Source organism: Macrobrachium nipponense, chromosome 21, assembly GCF_015104395.2.
Source record: "Macrobrachium nipponense isolate FS-2020 chromosome 21, ASM1510439v2, whole genome shotgun sequence".
Taxonomy (NCBI): domain Eukaryota; kingdom Metazoa; phylum Arthropoda; class Malacostraca; order Decapoda; family Palaemonidae; genus Macrobrachium; species Macrobrachium nipponense.
Window position 1 is genome coordinate 72,050,162 of NC_087212.1, and position 14,417 is coordinate 72,064,578.

At 37.7% G+C, this 14,417-nt stretch overlaps 2 protein-coding genes across 8 annotated transcripts in view; one reads left to right on the plus strand and one right to left on the minus strand.

The window, feature by feature from the left end:
* Window positions 1–662: 662 nt before the first annotated feature.
* LOC135198162 (uncharacterized) lies at window positions 663–3,484 on the plus strand. The gene is made up of 3 exons (XM_064225666.1): window positions 663–949; window positions 1,317–1,540; window positions 2,796–3,484. Exons 2-3 carry the CDS (start codon window positions 1,357–1,359, stop codon window positions 3,374–3,376), a joined length of 765 nt encoding a protein of 254 aa, XP_064081736.1. The 5' UTR covers window positions 663–949; window positions 1,317–1,356; the 3' UTR covers window positions 3,377–3,484.
* Window positions 2,124–14,417, minus strand: part of LOC135198163 (uncharacterized) — a 904,910-nt gene continuing 892,616 nt past the window's right edge. For 2 of the 7 annotated variants that reach the window (XR_010310738.1, XR_010310735.1), the window contains 2 exons: window positions 3,529–3,828; window positions 2,124–2,523 (listed from right to left, as the gene is read on the minus strand). The gene's annotated coding sequence lies outside the window, so the exon portion shown is untranslated. The remainder of the gene's footprint in view (window positions 2,524–3,528; window positions 3,829–14,417) is intronic. The other 5 variants (XR_010310739.1, XM_064225669.1, XR_010310736.1 and 2 more) reach the window with 4 other exon arrangements.

Consider the following 14,417-nt stretch of genomic DNA (forward strand, 5'->3'; position numbering starts at 1 on the left):
AAAAGTACAATACTAGTCTACGGTGTATTTCTGCTTCTAATGTACACGTCTGTGAACCATACAACAAAAGGGTTTCATTTAACGAGTTGTTAAATGAAGCCGAGGATACAAAAAGAGCCAGCAATTGATTCATCAGTCGGTAATTTCAAGAAAATTCCCCCTCCAAAAACTGACATGGACGGCTCCTGAACAAAAAAAAACCCAAGTTGTAAAATCTGCTTGAGAAGCAAGTAAAGAGCTGAAGTCATCTCCTAAATTGAGACACACGCCCTCATCACCGATTCGTTTACTTACATTTTTAAAGGCTAATGAGTCTGACTTTTCGTAATGGTTTGTAGTCCCTGTGGCGGAATACCAAAGAAGACATTCAATGGTAAACTTTACGGTTTCACATTTGAGGATTTGATTTCTAGATACTAAAAATAGTGTGAAGCCAAGCCACAAGAATTTGATTTTTCCTGATTTTTCCAATACACACCTCTTTACATAACATTTTGTCTTGATAATGACAGCTAACTTCATCTTTGTCTATTTCTCTATATGAGAAGCAAACGCAATATAAACATTACGTTTGGTTCTCATATAGAGATACAGACAAAGATGAAGTTACGAAAAAGATAAAATTGTCTAAGGAAATACGTTTTCCTTGAGCATAGGCCTAAGCACACTGGCGACTTTGTAGAGCCACAAGTGGCTGCGTTTTGTGGCGGGGATATTTTCTCCCATAGGTTCCCATTGTTTTCAAGCTTTGCCGATCACACTTGTGTCTGTGGCTCGCGACTGTGGCAAGCTGTCGCTCGTCCCCGCCACAAACAGCGCATTTTGTGGCGGCGTTTTGTGGCTGGCTGAGAGCACACAAGCGACTTCTGGCGACCACATGTGGCTGCTAATCAGTGATGCAGGAAACTTCGTTGAGGTGAGGTGTGTGTTGTCCCGCTGTTCAAACAAGGTAAGTTATTAAGCCCCAATAAATTGTACTTAGCATTCTTTTTTCAGTGTGAAAGGTCAATATTTATTTATAAACAGACAAACCGTACCTAATACATAACCTTCCCGTTTTCAACGATAAGTTAATAAATGTAAGTTATAAAAAAGTACAATACAAATTAAATTCTAAATTCAATGAAATATTAACGGACGCAGTTTTTCGCATGTTTTTGTAACTTTTTTTTTGTTTATAATTTAACCATTTAATCAAATAAATTTAATCACTGCTAAGTAAGATATCATTGGCGTTATTCTGTCATTGTAATTGTATTTAAAATTTGTTTCCGACATTTGGCATTATTTGAAATACCATTTGTTATTGTTTGCAGAGTGTGACTTGACAAACTTGTAGTCTGGGCTGTATCTGCCATGGCTTCATTCGGCTTTGACACAGACCGATTTATTATTGAAATACAAGATAGGCCAGCGATTTGGGACGTGCGCCTCAAGGAATACAGCAACAAAATTTTGAAAGCAAAGGCATGGGAGGAATTGTGCTCTATATTCGTACCCAACTTCAATGAGTTGGATTGCCAAGGAAAAAACAAAGCAAGTAAGTATTACATTTCATATATTTATATTCACAATATTTGATATTGTAAGTCTAGTATTTCATACATAGCTGTATAATAATGTATAATAATGTATATCTAATACATAGGTGACACAAGAAATGATTTGGAAAAAAGTTTGTAACACATTACATCCTTTACTATGTCACTCACTGACTTGCCCTACACTCTGTTCCCAATCATTCTATCCTGCCACGACACAGATACTATGCTGGAAAAGTCCGAGAACTTTTCTCTTATTGTTATAGCGGATCGAGGGCATCCTGTATTGCACCATCACCATCAGTCAGACCTACAACATTCAGTGTGTTTTCAAACTGTACACCATCCCTTTCTCTTACAAAGTTGTGTAAAGTGCAACATGCCCTGATAATGTTTTCGGCATTCTCAACATGTAAATCCAGTGGTCTATGAAATATGCGCCATTTATTTGTTTTCCCCCATAAGGGCGTAGCATGTGAGTAGAGAGGCCAAAAGCTTCGTCGCCAACGAAAACGAAGGGAAGTGGCTCCCCATTCGTTGACACTGGTTTATCGCTAGGAATGTTCAGTGTATTTGCTGCATTTTTTGGGTAGAGTTACTGTTTTTGTAGATTGAGGAGTCTGATGCTTTACCATAAGAACCGACATCTATAAAAGTAAACCTGTAGTTTGCGTCACATACAGCTAACAACACCATTGAAAAATACTTCTTGTAACAAAAGTAGTCAGAACCACTGCCCGTTGGTTTAATGAGCCTCACATGCTTGCCATCGATGGCGCCTATGCAATTCGGAAACTGTGTTTCACAACAAAAGCCTTCTTCAATTTTCAGCCATTCTTCCTTTGTTAATTCTGGGAAACATAGGTCGTGTAGATACTCCCATATCACCTTGCACACTTCTTGCACGATCCCTCTAGCGGTGGAACTCCCACACCGGAAAGTGTAATGTAGTTCAAAAGAGGAACACCCTGCTGCTAAGAACCTGAAAAGAACATTTAAAAATCAGTATATTATTGCTAAATTAAATGCATTTACTTACGTATGTGGCTATACTTATAGGGAGAGGATGTTACTATTATTTAAACATGAAACTCCATTTTACTCAGATTTTGACGCGACTTTAATTTAACCCGACAAATAATAATACGTGAGAAAACGTTGTGCTATCATTGAAATTTTATTCATGTAGTTATTTTAGATGAAGCTAGTGTGTAGACTAATAACTATATAACTAATCTTTACATCTTCTTACAGCTACAGATCTACAACGGAAATGGAAGAGTTTGAGGGACTCCTATAGAAGAGAATTGACATTGTCGAAGAAAGAAAAATCGGGATCTGGCGCAGGAAGTGGGAGGAAGGAATATTTGTACTTCAAACAGCTGTCTTTTCTTCAAGAAATTTGCGCAACAAAACCACATGCAGCTGAAAGTGTCGAGGATACTACAGTGCAGGGAGATGAACGAGAAAACCCAGGAGAGCCTGCACCTTCCACTTCTAATGTAAAAAGGAAGAAATCAACTGTACATTCGGATGAAAAGATTATTCTGGAAGCTTTAGCTAGGAAAGCAACCGCCCCTCACGATCATGATAAAGATTTCCTTCTTGGTCTGGTGCCTGACTTCAAGAGTATTCCTGAGAGTGTCAAGTTCGATGCTAAGCTTGAAATCATGAATGTGATCAAGAGGTATAAACAACATCCTAGCATCATGCATGCACAATCAACAGTACCTCAAAGCCAACCCGTACTACCCTGTACACCATCACCTGCACAACTATCTGAAACACAAGCGGTATCCCCATGGTCGGATGATTCAGTCATGAGTAATTTCTGAACAAAACACTGAAGTGACAACACAAATGTTATCATTGGAAGCATTCATAATCTTAGCGATATAGGAAAGGAAATATAGCTTTGTATTGCAGTACAGTTTCATTGAAATACAGTTTAATAAACTCACTAAAAATAATTGTATTATTTACAAACCTTAATGTTATGGCAAGTCTCTCCTCAGCTGGAATGCTCTTCCTTAGGTGTGTACTGTCTTTGCAAATGTGGGGGCCAATTATGGCCAAGAGTTCGTTGAAACTTTCCTGGGTCATCCTAAAGTAGTATAAAAATTTATCATCATCTGCTCTTAAGTCACTCATTATCATGTAAAACTGTCCGTGGGTCAATCTCGAAGCAGTAATTGGGTGCATCCATAGCGCTCTCCGACGACGGCGGCGGCGACGTCGCAGAAGTATAAGCAGTGACAGTGCCTCTTCCTCAGAGTCCATGCTGAAACTGAGATGTAGTGATATCGGTGTGGCGACCACATGTGGCCGGGTATTCAAAACATAACCGCAACTTGTGGCTCTAAAAAGTGGCTAGTGTGCTCTGGCCCGCCACTTTGCGCGGCCACTTGTGGTGCCACAGAGTGGCTAGTGTGCTCGGGGCCTTTAAATCGTTATTTTCCCTGTTAAGTTAATAATAATATAGTATTATATATATATATATATATATTATATATATATATATATATATATATATATACATATATATTATATATATCTATATATATATATATATATATATATATATATATATAATATATATATAATTGGTGAACATTTACACATTTTATGGAACTACATTACAAGCAAGACTATTCTGTAAGTCGTAAAAAAAGTACCAAGCCTTTTGGATGTTGTGTCCGTTACTTTATAACAGGCTGTCACAATACTTAGAAACATCATGCATGACTGCCTCGGGTCCTCTTAACATTTTTGAACTGCTAGTTGTGGATAGTAACTAGGCTGACTTATCGACCCCAATTTCGATTCACTGCGGCTCATACTCGATTCCTAATGTTTGGTGATAGTGTCTCTCCTTTGCAGATGGCTACAGGAACTCATGTGCCAAAGACGTTGAGCCTTCCCAAACAGTCCCCCCCCCCCCACCCCCCCAGGCAGCAGTGACAGGACTGAATGTTCCCTAACTTAAATAACAGTTATAAGTTTATCCAAAGGGAGGAAATCACGAAATGAAAAAGGCTGTATTCGCTTAACATTAAAAAATAAAGATGTCACGTGAATGTGACTGTTGGATTTACGTGATTATTATTCTAGCTTTTATTTTTATTGTCATTACAAATTGGTTCAACTACCAAACATACATTCAGAAGGCAGACCCGAGGGATTTGATCTTAAGCGAGCGGTGGATAAAGTAGCTAGACAACGTTGAAGTTGCTGAACAGCTCGTTGGGAAAAAGAGAAAAGTAAAAGACGAAAAGAAAGAAAGGCAATTACGGTGGAAGCGACGCTGCACAGATCCTGACTCTTTCGCTCCGGAGGCTGTGTCAGTAATCGGTGCGGACGCATGAACAGAATTATGTCACAATGAGTGGAGCTGCACGTCAGTACGGAGGCCATGATGATACTTTCTGCAGAATCAAATTACACCCAGAGACTCAGAGAGAGAAAGGCAAACGGGCAAAACTGGCAAAGAATTCTGTTTTCTGGAAGAGCAGAGACGTAAAACACCTGCAGAACGAGGTTTATATACCCACTTCTCTAGAATTGGAATTAACAATCACTTTCTGGAGAGGGAAGGTTGTCTTTCAGTCATTAGCTAATAAGCATCACTACGTACAGACATGTCTCTTTCAAGATATGCGCACACATAACAACATCTTAAAAATGACCAGTAACACAGTGCTACAGGTAATTCCTTTATTAAACAAATAAATAAATCGACAAAAAGAAGCACAAAACCGCTCCCGTAACAGCTTAATTAAGCGGGACTCTAATTCATTAATGATAGAACTGACGAACTTCAACGCAGACGAATGTTCATCCTGACGAAAAGAGGAATAAAAGTGGAGGACAACAGGAGTTAGTCTATTATGAAAAATGGCCAGAATACACTGCGAAGGAGGAAAAGGTCATATTTGGACAGTATGATGAACTATTTGGTGATAATTAAGTGACGAGAAAGACTGTCGAGAAAAGGTTTCCATAATCCAAATAAAAGGAAATTGGCTGCAAACATTCGCTGGAAAAAACATTTGTCTTTCCATTAGACCGTATAGCAATTAACACCGCGCATTACTCACGAACAGAGTCTGACCTTCTCGGTTTCAGCCGAATCTTGACAAATTCCAAATGCAGACGCACACACACACACACCAGGGGGCGTTACTCTCCTGATTTTAAGCAAGTGATTTTGGGATGAGCTTTCTACCCCAGACCCCGTAGGAGAGCAGTGCCGTCAGTATACCCCACGAGGTGCACTGTAGGCACTACTAAAGGCTTTTGCAGCGTCCCTTCGACCTATAGCTGCAACCCCTGTCATTACTTTTACTGTACCTCCATTCATATTATCTTACTTCCATCTTGCTATGCACCCTCACCTACCTGCTCTCAATTTCCTTTCCAGCGCTGAATGAACTCATAGGTTCCAGTGCTTGGCCTTTGGCCTAAACTCTGTGTTCAACTCCATTTCTACCCCCAAAAGCCCTCGGCTATCCTGAACATGACCTACTACAGTCGCGTCACTTCCAGGTACTGATTAGGTTAAGAATGGCACAAGGGATCTTCCAATCAATAAATGGTATATAAAATCAACCCGCCATCCCCCCACCACAAAAACCCCCGCCCCGACCCCCAACGCCTCCTTTGACACAATCTGTTTTATCATTGGTGAGGGCAAAGTTGCTGAACGAGGAACTATCTATCTCTCTCTCTCTCTCTCTCTCGTCTCTCTCTCTCTCTCTCTCTGTATGTATATATATATATATATAATATATATATATATATATATATATATATATATATATTATATATATATATATATTATATATATATATATATATATATATATATATATATATATATATATATATATAGTGCGTGCACACATATATTATATATTTATAATATATATAATATATAATACATATATATAATATACATATTCAAAATAAAAATATATCGATATATTTCGCAGTGTGGATGTAACACAAACTGCATGAAGACGACAGATTTAAAGTTGAGGCTGTGGCGTCCACTCCAAGGCCATCCTCTCTTACCACTGGTGACTGGTCCCTTCATATTCATGTGGAAGGCGGTTCCTCGGTCCAAGCTAGTGGATGGTACGTAACGTACTACCTAAGGTTGAGACTTACAATCTCGACCCTCTTTTATATTAACGTACACGCGCATATATGTATATGTATACATTGAGAGAGAGAGAGAGAGAGAGAATCATCTACCTTTTATTAGTACCTACGTTTCGGGACTCCATTCCCATCATCAGGGCTGCAAAAAGAAGAAGAAGAAGAAGAAAAACACGAAATACAATAAAGCTGAGAATCTGTACAGCCTCAGAAATTTATTCGAGAGAGCTAATATATAGTTAAATTATTTAGCAATCGTTTTTGAAAATCGGCTCTCAAATGCAAGAAAAAGTTCATAAACTATATACGAAGAGAGTGATGAATTTACTTGGACCACATAGGAGGGAAGTACAAAATACAAGATGTGGGTTCCTTCAATGACTGTACACATAAAAAAGACAAGAGCAATAATAATAATATATATATATATATATATATATATATATATATATATATATATATATATATATATATATATATATAAGAAGACTTGATATTCATTACACAAGAGATGTATAATTTTAAAAAGGGGAAAATTCCGAAATGGCAACGGGCGAGCCTTTAGACTTGGAGAGAGAAAACGACGACAAAGAGAAAGAGAAAACGAGCGGCGGTGGCCGACTGCCAGTGTGTCAAGGCTCGAGCTCCTTCAACTCAATTACCGCCCCGACTCTCTCTCTCTCTCTCTCTCTCTCTCTCTCTCTCTCTCCTCACTGCGTGAAACGTCTCTGGTCTCCAAAAAGAAACGTCAAGCCTCTACTTTCCTGGAGTAGTTATCAGTTCACTGGGAGAGTCTATTGTTTGAAGGACTGAAATCGTCACGGCTACATATACTTACCCTTCAGTTTAATAATAGTCGGTGAGTATTAGATAACCAGCGTATAATATACAAATGCACATCTTGCTTCACGCTGACTACATGCTATTTATACGTCGTTTTAATGTTGAAGGGTGAGACTCTCGTATCTAAATATTTATTTGCATAATTTTACCAAAAAAACATATATATTTTTCTTAAATTTCTGCGACCGTGCTCTCAGTTGTTCCAACGTAGGTTCGAATGATCAAACCAGCTACAATCATTTACATCTGGTATTACGAATTTTTCAAAGACGCACACTCTCTTATTTCATTCTTTTGTGGATAAGAAGTATATCTTCTTTCTGTTATAAGAGACCTCTATGTATAAACACCACAGCAAAAATAGGAAAACGCTTTTAACGCAATACTAGTGATCAACAATGAATTCTTTGAAATATTATGAGTTAATCTGTTTCCAACCCAGTTACCCTATTGAACTTTCTCTCTAGAATGTTGCCAGGACATGATGACTGACCATCACTGCTGTCACACACAAGACTTTCCAACCGTTATTACAGAGGGAGCTTTACTTAGCAAGATCCACGTGGCACACCCCTCGCAAGTCAAAATGACGTTACCTCTTATCCGATGAGGGGCTTTAAAATGCTCGGGACCATATGCAAATGCAGACATATTGCATTTCACTACGTCTGTCTCGCAATAAAAAAAAACGGCTCTACCGCAGCGAAGAAACGGGAACATATTGCGTTTATAAATGCTCAATTATATGCACTGTACAGGTCTAAATTGTAAACATTAAGTCAAAGGACTTATGTGCCCCAGTCTACCACACGGGACTTGGAAGTACGAACATTGTCTAAGCAACTGCCAGTATGAAGATATTAATCAGTTTCTCCATATATCATCTAAAAAAACTTGTTTTTTTATTTACCATGAGTATTTTGCACTTTTAGAAGCTGATCTTAACCAAATAGAGCTTTTTAAGCACTAATTTATTCATATTAATACCGCATCATGTAAAGTCACTGCAGGTGAAGATTTAGTCTATCAGGGAAACAAAGAAACCTGTAGATCCACCTTTCAGTTGCAATATATGCCCCGCCATTTACTAATAGGATGTGCTTCTAAGTGTACTCGGGAAGGGGACTGTCGTCAAAATACTCCACAATAAAAACCTGGCGGTCGTTTTCAACAAACAAGATGCTTTCTACGAAATTATAATAATAGCGAAAGCAGAACTCCGCAGTAAAAAAAAAAAAAAAAAAAAAAAAAAAATGGTCAGACGGTGGCATCAAGAACCACTATGCCCCCAAATTCCACTGCTAGTAAATGTCAATATTTCTAGGTTGGGCAGTGGCAGCAGCCTGATAAACTAAATCACAATGGCAAGGGGTGGTGAGATGCAGGCTTTGCATCAGCTCTTCAACTCCCAAAGATAAAACTTTCGAAAACATGTCTTACTGTGTTTTCGTAGATAGTAATAGCTCTTAGCCATAATCATCAGCACACATGACGGTGAAAATTAGCACAACTGAAACCATAACAAGATTCCTATGAATCAGCTCTAGAAACACTATATACACCTGACTGAAAATACTTCATATCTGAACATCGTCAATATCTGTATCGTGAAAACTGAAAGACCATATGTGTTAAAAGTAATAATTTACATTAATCGTACATCAGAATATTTAGATTGTTCCTATTTATATTTTGACATATTAAACTATTCATATTTTGTCATATTCACAGTGATTATGACAGCAAAATAGTTCCTTCTGTTTTCAGACACATTTCATACTTCCAGTCCTGAAATACTGAGTAGTGTCGGTATGAGAAATTGATGTGGCGAAAGTATTTGCGTTTGCAATTTTCATGGGCTAAACCTTATAATGATTGCATTGATTGGTTCATTAACGGTTTTTCTACATTCATCTCCGAGAACTTTTTCTCATGAAACTGGAAACCTTTTTCTTTGCCCTCAGCTTCCAGATACTTCCTCTTGTAGTCCTCTATTTTATTTATCCTTTTGTTCTGCAACAACCTTTCATTATGATTTTCCTTCACTAAACCTCTTTCCTCACTTTCCCGCCATGCTTAAAGTATTAAGACCAAAAGATTTCAGTTCGAAGAAAACTGAAGGTCTCTACAAATAATTCTAATACGATGACGGAGAGCAATTCTTCAGGAGCCCTGAAATGTTATCGAAAATAGTTCTCAAGAAAAAATGACGAAACAAGTTCAACGACTTTCCACAGAACATTTTTTTAGGTGGAATGGATTTTGAAATTTGAACCATAAGGTTCAATACTGGGGCCAGGAAGGTCATTTAGGGCATCATAGGAATGAACAAATGAATTAATCTTATCGAGAAACTACAGAGTAACACATTCTAATATATAGAAAATATGCTTATCATTCAAACGCATTTAATCGTTAATAAGCTAATAATTTAAAATGTTGCTAAAATAACCAATGTCTTTTAGAAAGGCCTTAAGGAGCAATGCACCAGATTGTGCTCAACCAACAGAAAACTGTCACAGTGAGAACACTCCGGTGCACCACTACCAGATATTTACTATTTACTTGTGGTGACAGAAGTATGCCTGATCCTTAACAGAGCTAAACCATCTTCCACCTTTCGGTTGCTATTTAAATTTGTACGTCAGGGGCTAATTTTAACCCTAATTTTATTTTTTGTTTCTTTTATCATTGGCAAGGAGAGGGGATAGCCAGCTTTCTTGGCATTACCTCAAAATTTAGGACTTAACAGTTTGCTTTTCTGAATTGCGAACACCTTTCAATACATACTCATTATTTAAAGTAGGTATCTTTAGCTTCCTTGTCCACTACCTACTCACCACCAAAGGGAACCCGGAAGAAATGAACAGTTTTGCGTCGACAAGAAATGTGAGCTTTTTGGAATTAATGTTGGAAACTGCTAACAACTCAGAGAATCTAATGCACCCTTGAGTCACAGTCTATGGCAAAGCATTTTCCTTGATAAATTGAAACACGTTCTAAAGCCTTAACTAATGCTGTTACCGCCATAGACAATACAGAAGTATAATCAGGTAATTTTGATAAATGTGATTCATTATCACGGATTACAGCACACCCAACACTATTTCCTCAACGATCAATCCGGTGACAGCTACATTTAATATTTATGGGAATGTTCTTCTTTGAAAGGACTTTGGGGATAGGGAAATTTCAGGTATTATTCCAGGCGGGATTTGGGGATGATTAACTTACTGGAATGCTAGGAGAGATGTCATCAACTTGCTCATTTAATCTAATCTGAGAGGAATTAGATGATCTTAATCCACTAAAACGAGGGCTTCTTTTATAGCATTAGGTGAAGATTCAATTCTTAACAAATACCTCAAACCCAATAGTCCCTTCAAAGATCAACTGATAATTCATCTAGTCTCTTGGTACTTTCAGAAGGATCACTGATCATAGTATTATTTGCTTAAAAAAAAAAAAGGGACTGACTTACCATTAAGCTTTCTAATACTTCTCCAAAGTGATCTCATTGGGGTAAGCTTAGATTTAATTCTGTTAATATGGTCCTATCACAACTGTCTGTTAGATATATGAAAACATTTTCCGCAGTTTAGCAAGGGCACTTTATTATGTCATTCTACTTTTAGAAGAAGCACTATTTTTACACCGTCTGTAATCTTTTCTTGTAACTTTCTTGAGAACACCGTCTTTTTCGTTTGTGAAACTGCAGTTCTGTGAGATTTTTCCTTTAGATTTTACTTTAGCATCATGAGTGCTTTTTCAAGCTTGTTTCGGTGAAGAAAACAAAATTCATAGGCCTGTCCAGGAACAAGAGCCTGACTTAATCTCCCTCCTCAACCTTCCATTCCGGAGGTAAACTATATTCTGTTTTTTTCCATCTGTCCATCCGCCTGTGGTGTTTGCGCATGGTATCATTGCGGGCCGGCCTTTAAATAATATCCTATTTCGAATATTAACGGTGTAATTCGCATACAATAAATTATCAAAACACTTTTCAGTTGCAAATGTACACCCAGATATCCTTTTATTTACCTAAAACGTGCACATAGTGTAACTATCTAAAGCCTGGGACGCAGTGTTACCATACTCAAACACCACAGGCGGGTGGACAGATGGAAAAAAACAGAGTATAGTAAGAGCGTTTTTTATATTCTTTTAGAGAACACGGAAGTTGTTACTTCCATTCAAATACTCATGGACTGAACGTACAAAATATACATGGATGCTGGAAGAGCTTCCGATTACTTCTGAAGTAGATTAGTAATGCCCATAGGTATTTGTAAGGTATATGACCCGGCCAAAAAAGTATGGGAAATGGAATATTCAAGTTTGTCCGTGGTTAAGGAAGTTAGGTTGACATTCAACACCTGTAGTGCACAACATGTAAGCAATACCATTAAATAGGATCTAAAACATGACGCGATAAATATTTGGAAAGAGGTGCTTGTTATAAGTGAATAATACCTCGGGAGAAAACTAGAATTTAATTTAGGAGTCGATGTCAGTGACCATGGAGGATGAAAAGCATGGTAAACCTTAATCAATCAATCACTTCCCGAAGATATAATAAATAATGACGGATTGGAAAGCTGTGAGATTGTGCTTTTAATCCTTGACGAAGCGACGTATACCAAAGTTCTCTTCCTTTTCATATGTAAGATAGAGTCACTTTATTTTTCAAGTTCCAGGGCCAATAGGACTTGCAGCCTAATGTACATTTCTAGCCCTGGGCCAAAGAAAGAAAGGAAAAGAATGGAACACAGTGGGTTAACCACGAAATAACATGAAATTCTGCTTTCAAATAATCTAAATTCGTGTCTATGTCTATGTCTGACGGTTTATCAAGTATCCCTGCTTTCGCTATTAAGCGTTCAGACGGGATTTCCAAATCTGTGTGTCTGATATGTTCTTAACCAACAGAGTTTTTCAATGAAGGATCAGCTTGAAACTGGAAAATTCAGTATTTATATATATATATATATTTTTTTTTTGTGTGTGTGAAGAGAAGAAACCAGAATATGCTGAACTATCTTGAACTGGAAACTTTAAAAAAATTAACTTAGGAAAACGTAAAGTTTTTTCAGCTATGATTCTTGATCCCTTTGTTGGCCACTCGTATTTTCCAATTATTTCATAAATTACACTTCAAAAAGTTAAGCTCTCCAAGATATGGCACATAATTGTAGTTTCGACTGAGCCGGAATGGACCTTTGAACAGTCCGTAAGTGAGGGTAATGATATGGTCGATAAGAAGTATGGACCCCTCTGCAATATCTTCCTTTGCTGTGTACTTTTAACTACTCCAAAACAACGGTTAAGAACCAGTATAGGGATGTTTTGATCTACATGCATATCTGCAATGACGTTCTCTCTCTCTCTCTCTCTCTCTCTCTCTCTCTCTCTCTCTCTCTCTCTCTCTCTCCGTAATGCTATAAGAGTCCTGGTAGTTCCTAATAAATTTTGCATAATCCTCTGAAGAAAAAAGATAAGAACTGAAGTAACTTCAGAAAGGTAACGCTAAATTATGCTTAAGAAATTTATTTGGTTAAACAAATGAAGGACGCGGACAGGAAGCGATCTCCAGTATGTCTGTCTCTTATCATAATCTTGTCTAATGAACGTTTTTTTGGCACGAATCATTTACGCAGATTTTTCAGGGGACTTCTGGAAGCTGCATTACGTCACAAGTGAAAGCCTGGGGAAGGTGGAAGAAAAATAGGTAGGGAGGGAGGGGAGAAGGAATAAAAGTGACAGAAACAAAGAAACGAAAACAAAAGCGAGTGTTGTCAAAAGGGATTTTCGGCAATGCTTAAGTGACTTGACGAGTGCTTACAGCGGATCAGAAGCAAAGTACACTGGTCGTACATTTTGTTCCCCGGCTGTGGAAAGCATCGGAAAAAACTGATACAAATAAAAAAACAATACGCTGAAATATAAACAAATGCATTTCCGTGTCGAGTCGTGTCAAAACACCAATGAACAAAAGATAAACTACCAAATTCCTCGCAAGTTTGTTTGTAACATGGTTCAGGGTTGCAATGTGGGTATATTACAATTAATTCACCCACAGTAACATGGAACCTGAACAGAGATTACATGTTCTATCCCATTCCTGTAACGAAAAGCGAACTAAAAAACCAAAACTTGGATGTACCCACCATGGCCAATGCAGCCTTCTTTCAATAAGACCTCGGATGTTAGCACCCAACTCTCTCATCTATTAATAAGTTTTCGACTTTAGTGACAAAGTTTGGCGAGTCCCAAATGTGTCAGGTATATTGAAGCATTATTCTAATTCACATGAGAACGAGATCGTATGTCTGGATATTTCAACATGCACATAATTTCACCCAATCACGCAAGCTGTCATCCTAGCGAGATGCAACATCGGCATGCATGCCAACAACTGTGAATGATTATTATTATTATTATTATTATTATTATTATTATTGTGACACAGAATTTCCTTCATAATAACTATCCCTTCAAATGTACACACATTTGTACTGAATAGGTCTAAAGGGTATTAGGCTACGTAGCTTCGTATGCTTCCATAGAATCGAATTGTTGCACGTAAAATTGCAGGAAAACAAAGTGAAAAGCAGTGAGGTACAACAGTTAGGTAAGTGTATTAAAAAACGTATCTTAGACACTAGTCAAAAGTAGTCGAGGATGAATTTCGTTTTAATGTGCATTTAATAATGACAATGAAATTTCTCTCTGGTTGTAAGCAGTCCAAAATCACTTATGGACAAGAAGTTCTGGAAATATCACAAAGAGAAGACCCACTTCCATATGTAGGCCTAGACAATGTCCAGACTAAACTAGTTCTGAAGTCCTTGACTAGTTTCACATGTGTCTTCCT

What these genes read in the sequence shown, in the direction of transcription:
- LOC135198162 (XM_064225666.1), top strand. Translation starts at nt 1,357, where the DNA reads ATGGCTTCATTCGGCTTTGACACAGACCGATTTATTATTGAAATACAA. An exon ending in CCAAGGAAAAAACAAAGCAA is followed by an intron (nt 1,541 to 2,795) that starts GTAAGTATTACA and finishes ATCTTCTTACAG; the next exon opens with CTACAGATCTACAACGGAAA.